Source organism: Labeo rohita, chromosome 14 (assembly GCF_022985175.1).
Source record: "Labeo rohita strain BAU-BD-2019 chromosome 14, IGBB_LRoh.1.0, whole genome shotgun sequence".
NCBI lineage: Eukaryota > Metazoa > Chordata > Actinopteri > Cypriniformes > Cyprinidae > Labeo > Labeo rohita.
The window spans coordinates 33037424-33058636 of record NC_066882.1 but is presented as its reverse complement, the minus strand read 5'-3'; the positions used below and the strand labels follow the sequence as shown (position 1 = coordinate 33058636).

The following is a 21213-nucleotide window of genomic DNA, read 5'->3' as shown; positions in this document are numbered from 1 at the left end:
AGCCCCTCATTGTCGTACGATGAGAAGCTCTAGCCGTTTCATTTCTTGACTGTTCTTCATGTGTTCTTCAGTGGCGATGGTCCGTCTCCTCTGGACGGCGGTGTGAAGATGTCCTTCAGCTCCAGCAGCAGCTCACAGTCAGGTCTGATTTTCTCTCTGAGATCCGTCAGAATGAGCTCAGTTATTTGTACGCTGTCACGTAGACGCTCTTGTCCTTGCAGGTTACTGTATGCTGGACAGTCCAGCTCATCCGAACAGAAACGCACAAACGTCACCACAGAATCAGGTGTGGATCAAAAATGTAGCAGCTGATTTCACCTTGCACGGTGGATCTTTAAAGTGTTTTTCAGTTTCAAATATAAAAATAGACATGACCAACATGCTGACAAGTGCTGACCTTTAAAATCGTAACTGTTTTCATCTTTAAGGGTTTGGGAATGAAGTCCCCCTTCAGCCCATTAATGAAGCTTGCAGAATATTCTTCCTCCAGTGATGAAGATGATGAGAGGACTAGGTAATCTCACTGTGATGCTTTTGACAGAGTTGTGGATTTTGTGTTCTTTTTAGTACTGTTCATGCAGAGTTTATCAGTCATAACGATGTCTAAAAGAGATCACCTAAACTTGAACATGCTGTCGTGTTGTTCTGTGTTGGCTGAATCTCGTCGTGAGGCTCTCATGGCAGAATAATGCTGTTGTGATGTGAATGAATGTGAAAGGACACATATGGCTGGACCCTGTGTCAGTGGTTTTGAGCAGGTTGGATTTCTCATGGCGCTTTATGAAGACGGTGAGCACGTCGCAGCGCCTGTGGCCATCACATGCTGACGTCCCGTCGTTCTGCACGTGTATTACCAACGTCAGTCCACGTTAGCTTTGGCTGATGGGACCTCAGCTCCGTCTCTAGTGTCCTGACGGGAACATTACAGCTGTGCCCAACATAGGGCTGCGTGATTGATGATCGTGATCATTTTGACAGATATGAACTTCAGATCTTTTGAACTAAAAATAAGAGAGCCTTAGGTTTTATGTCCTTATCAGTTTCAATGAATAGAAAATACCCCACTATACTTGGCTTATAGTGACAAATATACAGAAGGCAAAGTACATTTGTACTTTTTGAGTATATTTGGCTTGAAGTTGTTTACTCTTTTGATAGAGTAGGCTATTAAATACCTTCCTCACACATACTGGCTTCTTTAAAGTAGTATTCCAGCATTAAAGGGTCATGAAACCCCCCTGTTTCAGCACAGATTTAAAAAATGCTGTAAAAGTGGGCGATGTGCGCTGCGGAGCGGAGGGGGGAGAGAGTCAACTTCGGCTTCAGACGGTTTCATTTCGCTCCCATTGAGTTAACAACACAAATAAATGCACAGCCATTTGCACTCGGCATCGCTGCACCTTTATTCACTTTTAAGGCTTATTTTGCGGCGTTTATAATCCTGTTGATGGCTTGAGACAAGGAGTGTCTTTGAATGAATCGCGTCTGTGCCGAACTCTTACAAAGCAAACAAAAACAAACTCCTCTGATCCATGAACGTTTCTCTCAGTTAATATACGCAATCTGACGGTCTGAAGCGTCTGTCATAGCAAATCAACACACACTGTCCTGAATGATTAGGCAAAGCCTCTTCTCATAGGATAAGAGCACGCAGCCTCATGAATAATTATGAGACACCAACACGTCATCGAACTACTATAGTACTGTACTGTGACATCAACACAGTGTCAGTTAAAAAAAGTTTAAACAGTTAAAATGAACAGATGCTGACATTGTCATCAATGATGTGCAGCACAAACACCCCTGATAAAATCTCAGAAAAAGTTGTCCAGGGTTTCGAGAACCTTTAAACGTACATGTTTGTGTAAGAAGTGTTATGGGTAGATCTGAACTGATGAACCTTTGGCTGATAAGATTGACAGTCTTCCTCTTAATGCTGTGAAAATATTGTAACAGACGAGGACTGGATGGGTCTGTACAAATCAAATAAGTACTTAAAAAAAAAAAAGATGATAGTAAACTTGAAGTGCAAAAATAATATACATATGGTAAACTGTAAGTATGAAGTTTGTAATGACACTGGCAGCATAACAGCTATTGAGTATATAAAGAACATTCAAAGCGTCTTTCATATACTGAAGAGTAGGCTGGAAACAGCATACTTATGCACTCAATCAGATGTAAACTAGATACATAGTCAAAGTCTACTACTGTTACACTAAAAGTACACTAAAAAGAGGTCCAGGTTAGTTCCAAGATGTTTTGAAATGGTACACATGAAAGTGAACTACTGTCACACTGATCTCACTATAACTGCTGCATACTTACAATATATACATTTACTTCATGAAAGGAACTGGATAAACACTTCTTTTTGTAAGGGTAAAGCCTGTATGTTGAAAATGTATAGTGTGATTCTCTATTCTCTCATCCAAAGCTGATTTGTGTAATAGCAGTGAAATCTGTTTGGGATTACACAAATGTGAAAATCAAGTCAAGCTGGAGCTGTTTCACATGCACATTGTTGGCAAACCCAGCAGTTCATGCTGACTTGTGTCAGTCTGGTGTTGTAGTCTGTCTTTGCCGCCTTGTTCATGGTGTGAAGGAGCGCGTGTTTTCTTTGGCGTCATTAAAACTGATCTGACTGTCATTTTTCGAGGTCTCCACTGAGCAATGGAAGGCCGGTGTTATCCTGGTCACAGTCTGACGAAATCATTCTTCAGCCTCATCACAGCGTCAAACAGCAGCAGGTAAAGTCTGCTTCAGTCTGTTGTTTTAGAGAACAGGCTGAAATAACTCAGTGCTCAGTAATCAGTTTCAATAGTCCTGCATTTATCTGTCTTTATGCCAGTTTAAGACTGTCTGATTGTGACAAAATGTGGCTCATTTTCACCACTGCAGACTCATTTGTAATTATGGCAGTCATGCAGTCGATCAGTGTTTCAGAGGCTTATTCAGGCGTGATTTCAGATGTTGGTGTTTCTCCAGCAGAGTGCAGCAAAGGCAGCTCATAATGTTCATCAGAGGCCTGCAGGATCCCAGTCCAGCGACAGCTGCCGTCTGCCCGACCTGCTGCACAAGAGCCCCTCACATCAGCTCAGCCCACAGCACAGCGCATTCGACGTACGGCCTCGTCTCCCGCACACACATCACTGCGTTTGGTTTCTTTCTAATCGTGGACACACACACACTCCTGTACAGTACTTATGTTAGCTACTTTTGGTAAACAGTTAGATCTACAGCAATGTCCAGTCTCTGCCCAAACCTGAAAGGAAATGACCGAATGGAGTGGAAAGTTCAGCTGATCTAGTGACAATTAACAATTAAAAAACACAGATGCAGATAATTTCCATAATGACGACACAATCTACCAAGAGCTCTTTGAGAGTTAAATAGTGGCAGAGATGTCAAAAAAACTACCAGTAAACTGACTACAGCAAACCGTGATTGATTTAAATACTCTCCTCTCATAAATGTTGTGTCTGAAAGGGACATTCCTACAAATGCATATGCAGTGAGGTCCAAATAACAGGTCTATTGCTAATTTTTCACTGTGCATCTTTAAAGGGGTGCTATTATGCTTTTTCACTTTTTGAACTTTAGTCAGTGTGTAAAGTCCACTCCAAAGGGAGATTTTTTGTTTTTAAAAAATTTCTTTTCAAGAACTAAAACGAGGCTCCTTTGGACTCCAACGTTTGTTTTCTGCATACAATGATGTTACAACGCAGTCCACTAGAATATCATTCAATTCAATTCTACCTACAGAAATTTGAATGGTTGGGGGGGTGTAGGGACGAGGTGGGGGATTAGCCTAACTTTAGCGATGCAGCGCGGAGAACCACTTCAACGAGCCACAGCGCAACGGTTATAAACACAAGCATTGACTAGTGTGAACACTTCATAGCAGTAACGCACCGCAGACGTGTTTTGACGTGATTTATTCATCATACAGTGTATTTAGCTTCACTTGTAAAGAAAGTGTTTTTTTTAAATAAACTTGCACTAGACAAGGCTAGGCTGATCAGTGACGATGTTCTTTGATAATGTTAGGCTGCTTTTAACCTTATGCTGGAGCTGGTTTTCGCAATAGAACTAAGTATGTAAATAATTAAATACATTAGCATGATGATATCATGTATTGGCGATCTCACAGGCTGACGATAGGACCCAACACTAGTGTAGTGTATTATTTACTCACCCTCCATGCATCCTATGTGTATATGACTTCCTTCTTTCAGACGAATGCAATCGGAGTTATATTAAAATTTATCCTGGCACTCCCAAGCTTTAGAACGGCATAGACGGGTGTTTCTCTTCATCAGTCCAAAACAAGTCCAATAAAGTGCATCCATCCATAATAAAAAGTGCCACACACGGCTCCGGGGGGGTTAATAAAGGCCTCCTGCAGTGAATCAATGCTTTTCTGTAAGAAAAATATCCATATTTAAAATGTAAGAATCACTTTAATCTAGTTTGCACTAACAGTTGTACACAGAACTTGCTTCCTCGACAAGGGACGTGGCCGTACACCGTCTAAGCTGTTCGCCAATCACAACACATTTCGTTTTTCGGCGGGCCTTCATTAAACCCGGAACTAATCGAGTCATTTGTGCCAGGCTGGGAGAAATGTATTGTAATAATGTAAATTATGTTAAAAAAAGCATGTTCTAGTACACCCCCAAAACAAAATCAAGACAAGACTTTTAAAAGAGCATAATAGGACCCCTTTAATAAATACTGTCAGTAGTTTCTAATGGCAAAAGAGGGTTTGTGCTGGCACAAGATGTTAGTAAATCTGGCCCTATGTCTTTTATAACATTTACACTGATGTGAGACTGTTTTAAGACAGTTATCGTTTCAAAATACTGTATAATACTGTATAATTATGTAAGTATTTGCTCTTTGTTTTTGCACATAGATGCAAAAATATTCTCATCAGTCATTCACCTAGTTAAGCTGTTCTTGCAATGTCTTAGAGCTGCATCCATTAATGATCTCCCTCTGATGTTTGTGTTGTTATTGTGCATTTACAGAAATGTTTTAATAACCAGGCAGGAAAAAGCACGTCATCTTCCTCTTCCTCATTCTCACCTTTCATTGACCCTCGTTTGCTGCAGATCTCTCCACCTCAGAGTCCGCAGGAATACGGCCAGCGTGAGTGCACACATCTGACAGCACTGACAGACAAGCACCTGACATATGAACACACTGTGTGTGTGCTGTGGTATATATCGTTTAAGAGGACACAAATGTGAATAATGACATGGATACTACATCATAAACATGGTTTATGAGGACACACTTCTTGTGTCCCAATAAAGGCTTTCTGAAATTCAAAAATTTCCAGTAGTTTCCTGTGAGGGGTAGGTTTAGGTGAAGGGTTGGGTTGGGTTAAGGTAATAGAAAATACAGTTTGCACAGTAGAAAAACCAGTACGCCTATGGAGAGTTGCTGTAAACCACATATACAAGAATCTGTGTGTGTGTGTATGTGTGTGTCATTGACTTACATGCACCTGACACATGTACAAACACTCTTTCTGTGTGTCAGTGAACGGCAGGTGTGAGCCGTGTGTCAGACAGCCGCACAGGAAGGGCTCGGTGGTGAACGTCAACCCTACCAACATCCGTCCTCAGAGTGACGCCCCAGAGATACGCAAATATAAAAAGAAGTTCAACGCTGAAATCCTCTGTGCCAGTCTGTGGGGTGAGAGACAGTCGCATATCATCACACCTCAGAAGCGTCTGGAATGCAGTGCAGACTGATATTAATAGGGCTGCCCCCTAACAGTCCACTAACTGTTAAGAAGCTTTGTCGCAGAAAAAAAATCCACAGGAAGTAGCGCAGTGGCAAGATTTATGTGTGCATTTGAGCACTTATTAGACTATGTAGGCAATTAAAGGCTCATTATTTTGATTTATTTGGTTTATTAATAAAAATATTACGACTACTTAAAATATACGACTACTAGTCGATCAGAAAAATGTTTAGTTCCGGGCAGCCGAGGGACTCAATCGTAAAACAATAAAAAAAAAGAAATTATATAAGCACGTCCAGATTATGAAATCTACTTAATAAAGAGGCTATAAATCCACTGTAAAACTGAGATTCTTTTCGGTGTGATTTTCTTTTGTTTAAAGCAGCATGTGAGTGCACTGAAAATGCTCTTTTAATTGATGTAATTGTGCTTTACTCACTATGACCATGCTGTGTGTGTGTGTGTGTTTAGGCGTGAATTTGCTGGTGGGCACAGAGAGCGGCCTGTGGCTGCTGGACCGCAGTGGTCAGGGCAAAGTTTACTCTCTCATCAGCCGCAGACGCTTCCAGCAGATGGACGTACTGGAGGGCCTCAACGTACTCATCACTATATCAGGTACATAGTCACCTTTATTTATATATATATATATTTTAACAATACTTACTCTACATACTGCACTTTACTACAACATGGAGTATTCTTATATTTATACCAACAAATGAATGAACAAAAACAAGAAGGTACAAATCCAGCAGGAGTCCTGGAAGTGTTCACCACACAACATTACATTATGTGATATTGTACATAATAAGTGTTCCCTTTCAGTCAGTCACATTCAACGTTAGGGGTCTCGCTTAGGAGCCCCAATCACCTCTGAGTAGTAAAAAAACAGGCCAGTGAACATTGGCAAGTGGAATTTGAATGCTCAGCCACTCCACCGTACGCACGGGTGTAAAAGAGGGCGGTGCGCTTCCATTCAGTCAGACTTTGGTTGCCCATGTTTAAGTGGTCATGCTTCTAATCACCTCTGAAAGAGCAGAAGTGAAAATTCTCTTGCTTTTGGTGGATCTGAGAGCACATTCAGCAAAGATGCTTTTCTGTCTGTTCCTTTCTGTGTGGTCGTTTTTTTTTTTTTTTTGGCTTCTGATGGTCACATTCATTGCCTTACATGTCTAGGCTGTGAGCATGCTGAGACGGCATTGTTGGGTGGTTTATGCTCTTGCTATGAGAGCATATGAATGGCGACGCTGCGATCATGGCTCGCCTTCTTTGAAAACAGATGGTCCCCAGTCTGCTCGTCCCCCTGCTGTTTCTACATCTGCTCTGGCATGACATTGGCCGCAACTTCGGGCCACCCACAGGAAGCGATGCAGCCCGTCCCTTATGCCACCACTAAAGCCACAGAGGCAATAAGCGGCTCTGAGACAGGCAACCCAGAGGTGGAGGCAGCTGCACTTTCCCAGGAGTTAGTGACTACACTGCTCCATACACCAATTCAGTCTCTTCTTTTGGATCTTTGTATTGAATCAGACCTTACACAAGCTTGTGTACAAGATGCTAATGCAGAGGCACATTCTCACGCGTGTTTGGCCACAGGATTGGTTTGCAGTGATTGACCTGAAGGACATGTACTTTCATGTTTTGACATACAGACTGTTTCTTCAGTTTACCTCAAGGGTTGGGACAAGACCTTGACTGCAGTGGCATATCAGTTGCCTCAAGCTGCTGGCAGTCCTACTTCAGGGGAAGTGTGTGCTGGTCCACACAGACAAAACTGCGACCGTTGCGTGCATCAACCGTCACGGAGGTCTGTACTCCCACTGCATGTCACAACACGCCTGCCATCTCCTTCTCTGGAGTCAGACGTGGCTCAAATCACTGCATGCCATTGACATTCTGGGGTAGCTCAATCATGCAGAAGTCCTGCTCTCACAACAGCTAGCGCTCCCGGCAGGATGGTCCAGCTGATTTGGTTTGGATTTGCTTACCTCAAGTCCTTCCACTGCCCACTTGTTTACTCCCTGACCAGTGGGACCCTTGGGACAGACGCACTGGCACAAAGCTGGCTCTGGGGCCTACACGAGTATGCATTTCCCCCAGCGAGCCTTCTTGCACAGACCGTGTGCAAGATCGGAGAGAACGAAGAGCAGGTCTTGTTGGTTGCACCTTACCGGCCCACCCGGACCAGGTCCTTCTTTCTCCGGGGCAGGGCACAATATGACACACGTATCCAGATCCATTGTAAAGCATGACCTAATTATCAGGTTCCAAATAGGCGAGTTAAACCCTCCCAGACTGCACCTCGTCCCCTCTTGGGATCTCTCTGTGGTCCTTTCTGGACTGCAGAGAGCCCCCTTTGAGTCACTGGAAACAGTCAAGCTTAGGATCATGTCTTTAAAAACAGCACTCCTGACCTTGCTATAACTGCAGGCATTTTCGCAGGCATTTCGGACAGTGAAATTTGGTGAAAAACCTTGAATTTGGGCCAGGTAATTCTCACATCATCCTGAGACCCTGGCATGGATACATCCCAAAGTGCCCACCACTCCTTTCCAGGAAAAGCTGTTTGTCTGCTTTGGAAGGCAGCAGAAAGGAAAGGCTGTCTCCAAACAGAGATTGGCCCATTAGCTAGTGTACGCCCTCACCTGGGCATACCAAGCACAAGGTGAGCCGTGCCCCCTAGGTGTGAGGGCTCACTCCACTTAGATTGTTGGGCATTGTTGCACAGTGTCTCTCTAGCTGACACCTACAGAGCTGCAGGCTGGGTGACATCTAAGACCTTTATGAGATTCTACAGTCTCAGGGTTGAGCTCTGTGTCTCGCTTGCAGCACCGTTCCCCGTTAACAGGGGGTATGAGCACCATTTCATCTTTTCAGGTGTGTTTCTCAACTGACAAACCCTGGACTGCGCATCCTCCAGCATCCCTCGGCTGTCAGGCTTGGTGGAGGCCGTGCACCCTATCGTGTACAGGCAGTTTTTTGAGACCATGCGGACAGTGCGTGTACAACAGTGTATGCGCAAGAAAAAGCCAGCAGAGACGCAGAAGTCCAAACAATTGTACTGCGCATGTGTCGAACTTGGCAATCCGCGTTCATCCACGGATAAGTATGCTTTGAAATCTGTGCGGACATGACTGGATGCGAAATATGACATATAACCACTTCCACAGTGTAATACAACTGGTCACGGCTGGAGCTGAAGCACTCCTTCTTGTTGTAAACAAATACTGGGTAAAGGAACAGCAGCTGTGACCCTGCACGCTGTGAGTACTGTCTTTTCAGTCCTGTTTTGGTACAAAAGACTATTCGGGGCACATGACGGGGCACTGGGTAGGTTACGACTTGGGATGCCAGCTCTTACTTGGCATGAGAGGCTGCTTCCGACTACATTGCCAACCCTTATAACACAGTTCAGTGGTTGTGGCGGTGTCCATAGGGACCCCATAATGTCAATATCAACGTAACATCAAAAGTGACTGACTGAAAGGAAGTGTCTCGGTTACGTATTTAACCTTTGTTCCCTGAAGAGACAGGAAGTGGTCTCGGCTCCTCAGAACAATTGTTTTTTTCACTACTCGGAGGCAATTGGGGCTCCCAAGTAAGACCTCAATATCAGTGTCGACACAACATCTCCGCTCCATCCTTCAGGGAATGAGGGTTACATAAGTAACCGAGACGTTCTCACTCGACTTACTCATCCATGATACTGTTCAGTGTCTTGCACAAGCAACGATATTGTTCAATTCATAGTGTTGCTGAAGAGACGATCTGTCATGAAAACCTACTCGCACTTATAATGGCTTATACCCAGTTGAACATGTAAATCATACTGATAATAATTCCATGAACGGGATCATTGTCATCGCTTACCAAGTTCACAGAAATACGATATTCTCATTAGCTGCATTTAGTTACTTCATCTTTACAAGCAACAGTGTTATTCTTCCATTCGAAAATTTTAATTATTGCAAACTTATAAAGGTGGTGTGTGTATTAGGGATGCAACAATACAGTTAGTCCACGGTTCAGTACGTATCTCAGTTTCTAACCACGGTTTTCAGTCCGGTTTGGTTCTGATAGTTTGCCACATCAGTGTTTTTTTTTTGCATCTAATTAACAACTAAATACTCCTGTAAACCTCTGTACACTAGAAAAAGTGTGGATTATTATATGTCTGCTTAATATTTCTTTTGAGGGAGGTATTATTTTTCCGATCTTTATGCAAAAAAAGGATGAGTTTCATTAATACTGGCGCCCTCATGCAGAAAATCCACGTATGCGTCAAAAATGTTCCAGCCAGGAAATCTCCAATATGGATAAAGGCATCGCTATTGCTGTAACTGAATAAAAACAAGATATAACGTTAAACGTTTTGAATGATGGAATGTAAGGACAATAAACACTCGTCTGCAGTAATATATGGTTTATCTGTATTCGTCGAGCCATCTCGGGTATTTTCATAATAATTAAGTATATATTTGTAAGCCAGTGTAGAATATATTGTCTGCCTCATTCTATGATAAGAAGCCACATCAGATCAAAGGAAGTTATTTCAAACACTCGACTGATGCTGTGAAGTCAAAATAAGTTATAATGTGCTCTTTTGTTGGACAACAGGTTAAGAAAGGCTTATCATTGCATTTCATTAGAATGGAAGATGCTCTGTGTGTGTTGCTTTTTCAGAAATAAACGGGGAGGCGTCTCCTCATCTCAGCATGTGAAATCACGGGCACACACACAGCAAATTTTGAGAGAAATAAAACAAGGAAATTATGTAAATGCAAAACCAAAAAACCACAATTCACAAGCGCGTATTGAACCGTGGATATTTGATATTATATTGAGTATTGTGACATCCCTAGTGTGTATATGTGTTTGTTTCTGTGTGTTTATCATCTTTTCATTCTTTTATGTGGAAAGGTAAAAAAAACAAGCTGAGGCTGTATTACCTGTCCTGGTTGAGGAATAAGATCTTGCATAATGATCCAGACGTGGAGAAGAAACAGGGCTGGACGTCAGTGGGAGAACTGGAGGGTTGTGTGAGCTATAAAGTAGGTGAGTTCTGAACGAGACAACATTTCACATATGTTAAATGGACTTTACCAACAAATATCAGTGTGCTGCATCTCAAGCAGTTTTACTGTAAACAAGGGCTAAACTCCTTTTAGCACAGACATTCAAGGTAGGCCATTAAAACATACTAAGTATTATAATTATAAAGGCTGACATTTATTTTAATGGACTGCATGGAAACACCTAGTGAACTCAGTCTAACGAACTACAGGAGAAAGCATTATAATTATATTATAGCTGTAAGCAGCAAAACTGACAGAAACTCTGGATTAAAAAAAAACATCTATCAAGTGCAATCAAGCATGGTAAATGACACATGGCAATAGTGCAGATTCAGATTTCAGTGTCATAACTGGTCACTTTTGCTCTAGTGAAAATGATGTAGGGTAGAACTGTTTGATAAATGCCTTCCGTCAGCGTCATCGCCGTAAGTCAGTGTTTCTGATTATCTTTTACTCCATACTAACATCATGCTGATGATTTCAGTTCGCTATGAAAAAATCAAGTTCCTGGTCATCGCTTTGAGGAACGCTGTGGAGGTCTACGCCTGGGCTCCCAAACCATATCACAAGTTTATGGCTTTCAGAGTAAGTCTCACATATAGGTTACCAAAAACAAACCAAGTCATATTTTTTAACACAAAAACCTCGGGGCTCGTACCGGAGCGCTTCGCATCACTAGTGCGGTGCTGTACCGGGTGCGCTACCGAGCAAGTTTACTGTGCCACATGTGTGGAGTTGGTCAGATGATGTAAACATCAAAATGTGTTAGTTTAAAAATCATGCACTACAGTAAAAGTGTTTTGAGCTCATAGCATAGTGTGGTGTGATAAACCACACCAGAATAACTCTTCATTAATCAATAATTTGCCGCTGCAGTCATTAGTGTAAAACAGAACAACAGTTGTTGGTGTTTTACTGCCACTGGACACTGTTTCAGCTGGACTGCAGTGTGTACAGGTATAGGTATGTGTAGGTGTGTTTTTGCAGTTTAGCAGTGATGTAGAGTCACATATTTCCATTGAGCCCAGTGGATTGAAATATAACTGCTCTAATGATGCGGTTTCTAAGTTTCACTGTACAATATAACAGTTGTTTTGGACCGTGGCTAAGGAGCCCGTCACGGTCACAACTACCACACTTTATAATGTGATATTTCTAATTACCTGCTGTTCATATTTCTGTATTCTTCCATTGGAAAAAATAGGGTGGTGTAATGATAGGTAATGTAAGTGGGGTGTTTTTGGAAATGGGTCATTTTTGAGTACGTGTCCTACTTCGCTGCGGTCCTGAGAGACTTACTCTACTTCTGACATGCACTTCTGCCGTTTAGACGTATAACATTGTCCTGCATATTCTTATGAAAATACAAATGTTGTTTTTTCCAAAATTTCTTCGGAAACTGGCTTCCTCAGTTGTGAGTGGCAATGTGCATGATATTTTGTTTACTAAAGTACTTGACAGATAAATGAAACTTGCCCCTAATAGTACAGATAATGAACTGGTTCTCACATCACGGTGTTGGAGGTTGACAGCTGTATTTATGAGCGATGTGACTCCTGAACTGTCTCGTTCACAGCATTGGAGTCACTAGAGTATAAATCAATGTCAGTCCCGTTTGTTGTTCTCACATTAGCTGTGAATATATCTTGTAATCGAAGATGACAACGTCCAAAACACTGGATCATGGTTAGCATAACACAAGTCCAATCAAGGCACAGGTTCATCCATCAAATCCTAATTAACGATAGCAGTGAAGACAATGACTTGATCTGCAAAACTTTCTGATCACACACAGCTCACGTCTCTGTACTACGCACACGTGTGTGTGAACATGTATGGGGTTACAGAAAACTTTCATGTTTACTAATATATAGACTAACTGAGTTGTTGTGTGTCAGTCTTTCAGCTCACTGCCTCAGAAGCCGCTTTCAGTCGACCTGACGGTGGAGAACGGACAGAGGTTAAAGGTCATCTACGGTTCTCACTTTGGGTTTCATGCTATAGATGTGGATTCAGGGACGCCCTTCGATCTCTACCTGCCCAGTCACGTGAGTATTCTTTACATTCCTGGCACATTTCATGTCAATATAACCTGAAACTCAGGCAAGTTTAATAAGTGAGGTACAGTTGAAGCATTGTAAATATTTCTCTGCTGTTGCAAGTTTGATCCATCTGTGTGCACATTCACATTAGCTTTCACTCTCTGCATGGGACATTTTTGGGACGTGTTAGCATTCTAGGTACACATAAGCACAACGGGAGCGTTTAAAAGCTGCGTCTGTCAGCGGATCCCTAGTGCATCTGCATATAGACGGAAAATCAGCTCAACAGCGCTCAAATGTGAGCGGGAAATGGGCGTTTTTAAAATTTCAGTACCGAAAGTACCGAACCCGGTGCCTTTTGACAACTCTACTGCAGACATGATGTCGGATCTGAAAACATGGTCTGGAAAACTGGTATTTGGGACCATAGAAACAGTGCTGATGTAATCCAGTTGATCCATGTTCAATGGTAATTGGTGTCAGTGGATCCCATTACTCTGAAACATCATCTAAACACTAAATGCAACAGTTGTTATTTTAAGCAGTTGTTTCAATTGATAGTTAGATCAAAAACAGTGTTAATGTTCCAAAATTCATCACATACGAAAAAAAAAAAATCAATTCAGCAATATAGCAGAAGATAACAGTGTCATTGTCCAGATAAATTCAGTTCAAGTCAAAAAAAAAAAAAACGTTGGCGAAACTAGGCTAATAAAGGGTATCATCACAAAACCGTCACACACAAAACTTTCCTTTTTTCACAAGGAGTCAAAATGATTTTGATTGTGAGGTGAAACATTCACCCTTTAGGCATCTAACAATACAGTGACCAGAAAAAAACACACTTGTTTGTTTTCTGCCAAATGCTACAATTCAGGGTTTGTATAAATATGCAGAGCATGCAGAAGATAATGTTGTGATGATATAGAGCTGCATTTGCCTTGTTGCTGACGTCCCCACACACCCACACAGCAGCGCATCCTACACCGAGAGGAAGAGCGATGAGTGTGGTGTTCACCCACGGCTCTGCCGCCCCCTCAGCGCCGGCCCACACTCCAGTGAGCCGTCCCACATACTCACGGACTAGTTCACCCTCACAATCTGCGCGTGTGCTAGTTTCTCCGAACTGATCTCGCGTCCAAAAATAACTCTGCAGCCTTCGCTACGTTCCCAGAGCATAAGCCCATTGAAATGACCTGTTATTTGACAGCTTTTTTTTTTTTCTAATTAGAGGCAGTAGATAAATTTAGAGTGAACTAGCAGTGTGATACAGAACTGGAGGCTGGGCGGCACTGGATCATGTAGCTTTCCATACCACTCATCCATTCCCTCCCATTCTCTCGTTCATTCGTTCTGTCTCTTTTTCACATTCTCTCACACACACACACACACACACATTGTGTTTTTCCATCTTTCACGCAGTTGTTGGCTTTCACTTGCACACAGTCATTATCAAACTCCTTCCGCGCTCGAGCAGCTCTTTGCGTGGTGTAAATCTTCCTCTCCCACTTGGAAACACACGCTCCCTGTCTGTGGCGGCGTGTTTGCGCGGCTGGCGCTCATGAGAATCCCGCGGCAGAGGATAAAGATCGCTCTGCGGCTCTGGATGCCCGTGTTGATGCTCAGGATCGTGGTGGCTCTACAGAGGGACGGCAGCACAGTGTGCGTGAATTTATTTCTGAGTCAGGCAAGTACAGTGGGAGGTGTGTGATTGTGTTAATGACAGATTATCCATTCTGATGCTTTGTCGCCGTGAGCTTGGGAGACACGCGTGTAAAAAGTGGTTAAGAAAATGTTTTATGTAAGTTTGGTCAAAGGACACACATGTTGTGACTTTTGATGCTATTGAAATATGTTTAGTCGTAGTGTGTGAAAAGAACTTTACTTTCATTTTATTGACACTAAAATAATGACGTATCGCAGTTGTACTGTTACTCTTAGTGATTTGAACAAACCCCTAACACTAATTATTACATTTGACATCAGTGATATCTCAAATCATGCGACTGTTGTTCTGACTTATGATCATCACCTGGCTAATAACGTGGATGAAAAAAAATCACATAGATTCACCTTATCTAGAGACCAGAGGAGAAATCATAGACGCCTGGGGGCGGACAGTAAGCAACCACACAACAATGCACCAAAAACCTCTCTTAACACTGAAGCAATGCTCTGGCAAACACCAACTACTGTGTTTTATAACTCCAGTCCTGAGGACCCATGGCTCTGCACAGTTTTGTACATCTTCCTTATTTGATTCTGCATGGCGTTGCACTGAAACCCCTCTGTGGCTTAGCCTTGGCCATGTCCACACAGTCAGCATTTGGCTTTAACATACTTGCACATCATCATATCTATTCGTCATATCAGGTGTGTCAGGAAACTCGTTAGGGAGTTGACAGATAAATATAGGCATAGATAAGAGTAATAATCCCAGCCGTACCACCGTTGATCAAATATGCAAGGATGTTTACAAATAGGTGAGGAGCAGAAAAGAATAAATAGAATAAAATATATATAAATGCCAAATGGTGGTCCCTCTGTTGAAATTTGTGAAGAAATAAGAAAATTTAAACATTCAATGAAGTCATCTCTCCACAAAGGCTCCACTGAGTCTGACGTAAACTAAATTCCCAGAAGAACAGGTACTGGAATAAGCCAAATCTACAGTAGGATTGACATTAAAAAGGCATTGAACAAATTTCTAAAGTAGAAATTAAAAACAGTTTAAAAATGACACTTTTGTAAAAGTATAATAACACCCAGTTGGAAAACAAAAAATAGTCTGAATCCCTACGTATGTGACCCCCAGATATGCCACCCCCTAGAGAAACACACAGCACAACCCAGAAGTGGACACTAGTTGGAATTTGTCTTCTGTTTAGAATGCCAGAGGAAAATCATAAAAATTGCATGGATCATAAAAAAAATAATAATAATAATAATAATAATAAAAATGATCAATGAACAGTGTTTTATACATGATAAAGCACTAACTGTAGGTGTAATGTCCTTATTTTGTAATAAGGAATGAAAACCATGACAGGGAACTTTGGAATTACAAGTGCTATATATACACGAGGGCAGGGCTAGGGCTACCTTAATCAAACACACCTGAACAAGAACTAATTAGTGTCTTCAGGATTGCTAAACTCTGCAGGACAGTGGCTCTAGGACTGAACTTGCCTAGCCCTCCACATGGATAACAAGGCTAACTGGATACAGCTGGAACAAATATGACAAACGTGGAGGACAACAGAGGACAAAGAGGAACTAAACAGAAGTACAAACTAAAAGTCCTGGGGCCCCCTGCTCTGCATATTTTGCATGTCTCCCTTATTTAACACACCTGATTGAGATCATCAGCACGTTAGTTCAGTTCATGGATCTCTCTCCTAACAAGATGACCGTGGCTGTGATGGAGTGAGTAGAAAGCTCAGTGGGCCCAGGGTTGGAGTGGACTCTGGCACTGCCGTCTTGGCCAAGACAGACAGTTCAAGAGCAGACACCACTGCCTTCAAGGAAGTTGTAGCGGGCCTGTCGCCAAAGGTGTCAGGCAGGGGAAGTGTGTGCAGCCCACACACTCAGGACAGTGGCAGCCATCATCACAAGCTCTGAGTACACTGGAAGGACCTCCAGGACCAGCAGACTTGAGGCACTGGATTCCACCACCTCTATGCCAGACAGAGAAGTATGCATGGCACCCACAGGATGGTGCCAGCCATCATCGGAAGCACTGAGGATCACTGTGATATACAGTGATCACTAGACTGGTCAAGTCAAGTCACCTTGATATATATATATAGTGCTTTTTACAATACAGATTATGTCAAAGCTGCTTTACAGTTTTAAACAGGAAAATAGTGTGTTGATAATGCAAAAGGACAACAGTAAACACTTAATTTCACAGCGGCAAGGAACCAAAACTCCATCAGTGACAGAAATGGAGAAAGAAAAAAAAACCTTGGGAGAAACCAGGCTTAGTCGGGGGGGCAGTTCTCCTCTGGCCAGATGAACCAGCAGTTTGTTCCATGTTGCAGAAAAGTCAGATTGTGCGGAGGACTCATCTGGTTCCTGTGGTCTTGTCCTGATGGCCATCTAGGTGACAAGGTCTTCACTAAAGATGTCTCTGGGGCTCATCTAGTTGATGTGGTCTCCGCTGACATTCAGGGCTGTAGAGGTGGACTCTAGGTGCTGATCCACCATCTGAACTGGATACGGACTGGATCTGGGTGGCTACGGTGACCTCGGAATAAGAACGAAACAGACTAATATTAGCGTAGATGCTATCCTTCTCATGATGTAATGAGTACACTGGGTGTTATGGGAAGTGTTCCCGGTTCCGGTTGACCTAATTAGTGCAGCCTAACAATCCTTTAACAGATTTGAATAATAGAAGTGTGTTATGTGTAAGAGAGGTTAAAGAGATGGGTCTTTAATCTAGATTTAAACTGACAGAGTGTGTCTGTGTCCCGAACATTGTAGGGTAGATTGTTCCAGAGTTTGGGTGCTAAATAAGAAAATGATCTGCCGCCCGCGGTTGATTTTGATATTCTAGGTATTATCAAATTGCCAGAGTTTTGAGAACGCAGCGGACGTGAGGGACTATAATGCGATAAGAGCTCACTCAGGTACTGGGGAGCTAAACCATTCAGGGCTTTATAAGTAATTAGCAAGATTTTAAAAACCATACGATGTTTAATAGGGAGCCAGTGCAGTGTAGACAGAACCGGGCTAATATGATCATACTTTCTGGTTCTAGTAAGAACTCTAGCTGCTGCATTTTGGACCAGCTGGAGTTTGTTTATTAAGCGAGCAGAACAACCACCCAATAAAATATTACAATAATCTAATCTTGAGGTCATTTCAACAAGGACCAGGTTATGATGCGGTGAGCCTCAAGGATAAATATAATTAATGACTTTATTAATGATTTGTGCCTGATTTTCTTCATATTCTTTTTACCAACAAAACTTATGCATACCACCTTTTGTAAGACACAAACTCTGACTTGGCTTCATATAGAATTTCTTGTGATGTGAACTGATACAGGTTTCATCTGCATGTCAATCCTGTAGATGGTTTTCTTAAAAAGAGCGCAATTTATAAACAGTCAGTTGGTATATTAGAAAAATAAGTAGATTGTTTGATCACGGGTGCCATTTAGCTTGATATTACAAACTAATGTATGGAGCTGTATGTTATTTATGATAATGCATTTCAGACAAGTGCTTGTCCTTCCAATTTCCAAATTTTGCTTCCCCAATCATTTTATGTGCTCCTTTCTTTACAAAAAAAGAGCGTAATTTAACTGCCTTAATTATACAGCGTAAATGTAAAATGTCTCAACTATACGTAACATTAATAACATTTATATATACATTTTTTCCAATAATATTGTCACAGCTTTAACAAATATCACTTTCATGTAATGACCAGCTGACCTGCTGCATTACGTGCTGTGTCTGGTAAATGTACTCGACTCCATGGCATAAGCAGTACAGTACAGTGACGTCTGAATTGTGTTTGCTGACACTGACTGGACGTTAATCTGCATTCATTAAGGCAGTTACTGTTAATCACTTTATAACAGAATGCCTGTGTGTTTCAGATCCAAGGTGCGATTCGGCCGCATGCCATCATCATCCTCCCCAGCAGCAGTGGGATGGAGCTGTTGCTGTGTTACGAGGACGAGGGCGTCTATATTGACACCTATGGCCGCATCACCAAGGAGACGGTGCTGCAGTGGGGGGAGATGCCTGCCTCTGTGGGTGAGCTCCAACGCAAACACACACACACACACACACACTTGTAGCAGAGATACACATGATGCACAAGACAAACATAGAGTGATTATCCACAGAGGATGCAGTCTGGATGTTTTTCTCATTGTTTGATTCTGTGTCTGATTGTGTTTTGGTTGTGAGTTGTGTTACTCCTCTGAGGCTGCACTCACATTAGGAAGTTCTTGTAATGACTGATGTGTGTGAGACTCTAAACGTGAAAAAGCAAAACTCATTTGGTTGGATGAGTCATCTCACTTCCTACACAGCAGCAGATCTGTGTGGAGCAAAGCCACCGCCGTTCTTCAGCTCTGGATGAGGCTGATAAAGACGCTAAAGTTTTCAAAATCCACACAACTAGGACAAATTGTTCAGAATTGTTTTCAGAGCTACACTCATGCATTTATCTTTTGAAAACATAAGAACAGACATGACGCTGATATCGTTGATGTGGGCAGGCCTTTCCTCATGGCCCGTGATGTGTGATGAAACGCAAGGCGATCCAGTGAGATGCAGTGATTTCTCTTTCTCAGTTAAATAACACATGAGAACATTCACTGCATTTTTATTCCCTCATCAGATCCTGTATTTCAGGATGTGCAAAAATTAGGATCTGTTTTTTTTTTTTTTTTTTTTTTTTTTTTTTTTAGTTTTTATTATAATTTATCCAACACGCTCTTGGATGGATTCAGGTGTGTGAGACATTGTATATATGTTTTTATATTGGAAATGCTGTAGTCTTCTGTTGGAAGATGTGACATGAAGTTCTCTGAGATCTGTGTGTTCAGTCTAATAAGCAAGAGAAACTCTGTTATGAGCCTATGAGATTTAACACAACTTCATCTGTCAGTTGTTTCCAACTGTAAAGTGTCTAATTCATCCTTTCTGACATATGACGACCGAACTGTAGCACATGAATGATGCACTGCAGAAATAATATTTACATCTAGCTACATTTATGAGACAATATAAGTTTAATATTTGGTTTCTCAGCGTTGGTTGCCCTCCGCTGGCGAATCTCTGTTTCTCTGGACAGCACTCTGTACCTGAGTATAGAGAAGAATATTGTGAAAGAGCTCATCGGTCTGGTGATGTTTTCCATTAGGGTCGTAGTTAGCTCAGTGGCAGCAAAGCAGCATTTGAATGAATCAAAGCTAACTCCATAACCTCACAACACTCGAACAGGAAAAAGGAGTTGTCAGTTCAAATAAGGACATAGTGTTAATTACTTTTATTATTAATAATAATAATAATAACAATTCATTTTATTTATTGGTGCCTTTCAAGGCACTCAAGGACACCTTACAAATAATCAAATGCATAAACAATAAATTAAATGAAACAATACACAATAATATACAAAACTACATCAATCAGAATAAGCTAATCTAAAAAAAAAAAAAGTTTTAAGATGTGATTTGAAAATTGAAAGACTACAACTATTACGTATGTCAAGAGGTAAAGTATTCCAAAGACTCTGAGCAGTAAAACCAAAAGCTCTACGTCCCAGGGTAGTCAAACGTACAGATGGTACAACTAAAGTCACAGAAGCAGAAGATGTGAGAGATCAGGTAGATGAGTACACATAAAGAAGTTCATGCAAATATGAAGGTGCCAGATTATGAAGAACCTTATAAATGAAAAGTAAAGTCTTAAATTGAATCTGATATTTGGCTGGAAGCCAATGGAGCCAGTGGCCTCAACACTGGAGAAATATGCTCAAACAACGGTGCACGTTTAATGATCCGAACTTCTGAATTCTGGACCGTTTGAAGTGTGTAAAGAAGTTTCTGTGAGACACCACTGAGAAGAGAATTACAGTGGTCGATGTGAAATGTAACTAATGCGTGCACAAGGACAGCAGTACTGTTAGCAGAAAGACGTGATCGAAGACCGTTTATGTTTCGCAAATGATGTTGACCGAGCAATATTATTTACACGTGCCTCAAAAGATAAAGTGCTGTCAAGGATGACACCCAGACTCCCAAACCGCAAAGGAGGAGAACTGACTATATGTAAAACTTTAAAAATTTTGCCATTTTGATTTAGTACCTGTTAATACAATTTTAGTCTTCTCACCATTAAACTTAAGGAGATTACATGTAAACCATGGTTTAATTAATTTAGGCTATGAAGACATATAGAGCTGGTGTAAAAAATGAAAATTTATACCAAATTTAGAGAAGATTTGTCCTAAAGGCAACAGATAAATAATAAACAGAAGAGGGCCCAAAACTGAGCCCTGAGGCACACCGCTAGTAATCTGAGATATCTGTGATTTGAAACTTTTAGTTTGAACAAACTGAGTCCGACCCGAAAAATAAGATCTAAGCCAATTTAGAGTAGTACCAGTAATTCCAATGGAAATCAACCTCTCCAACCAGATACTGTGTGAAATGCTGTCAAAAGGTGCACCTAGATCAAAAAGAATCAGTACAGAATCCACAGTCATTAACAGATCATTTGGACTTTAATAAGTGCGGTCTCTGTACTGTGGTATGGACAGTAGGCAGAGTGAAATTGCTCAAACAAGTTATTCTCTACTACCAGAG

The 21213-nt window shown here is 41.6% G+C and overlaps 1 protein-coding gene across 4 annotated transcripts in view; it reads left to right on the top strand.

The window, feature by feature from the left end:
- si:zfos-2326c3.2 (misshapen-like kinase 1) overlaps positions 1-21213 on the top strand; it is a 53898-nt gene that overhangs the window by 29013 nt on the left and 3672 nt on the right. For 3 of the 4 annotated variants that reach the window (XM_051128127.1, XM_051128124.1, XM_051128123.1), the window contains exons 19-30: positions 72-142; positions 222-286; positions 429-514; positions 2660-2750; positions 2989-3123; positions 5034-5154; positions 5551-5706; positions 6230-6373; positions 10679-10813; positions 11318-11418; positions 12732-12881; positions 18490-18649. In XM_051128127.1, coding sequence (XP_050984084.1) covers positions 72-142; positions 222-286; positions 429-514; positions 2660-2750; positions 2989-3123; positions 5034-5154; positions 5551-5706; positions 6230-6373; positions 10679-10813; positions 11318-11418; positions 12732-12881; positions 18490-18649 — 1415 coding nt within the window. The remainder of the gene's footprint in view (positions 1-71; positions 143-221; positions 287-428; positions 515-2659; positions 2751-2988; positions 3124-5033; positions 5155-5550; positions 5707-6229; positions 6374-10678; positions 10814-11317; positions 11419-12731; positions 12882-18489; positions 18650-21213) is intronic. The other variant, XM_051128126.1, reaches the window with a different exon arrangement.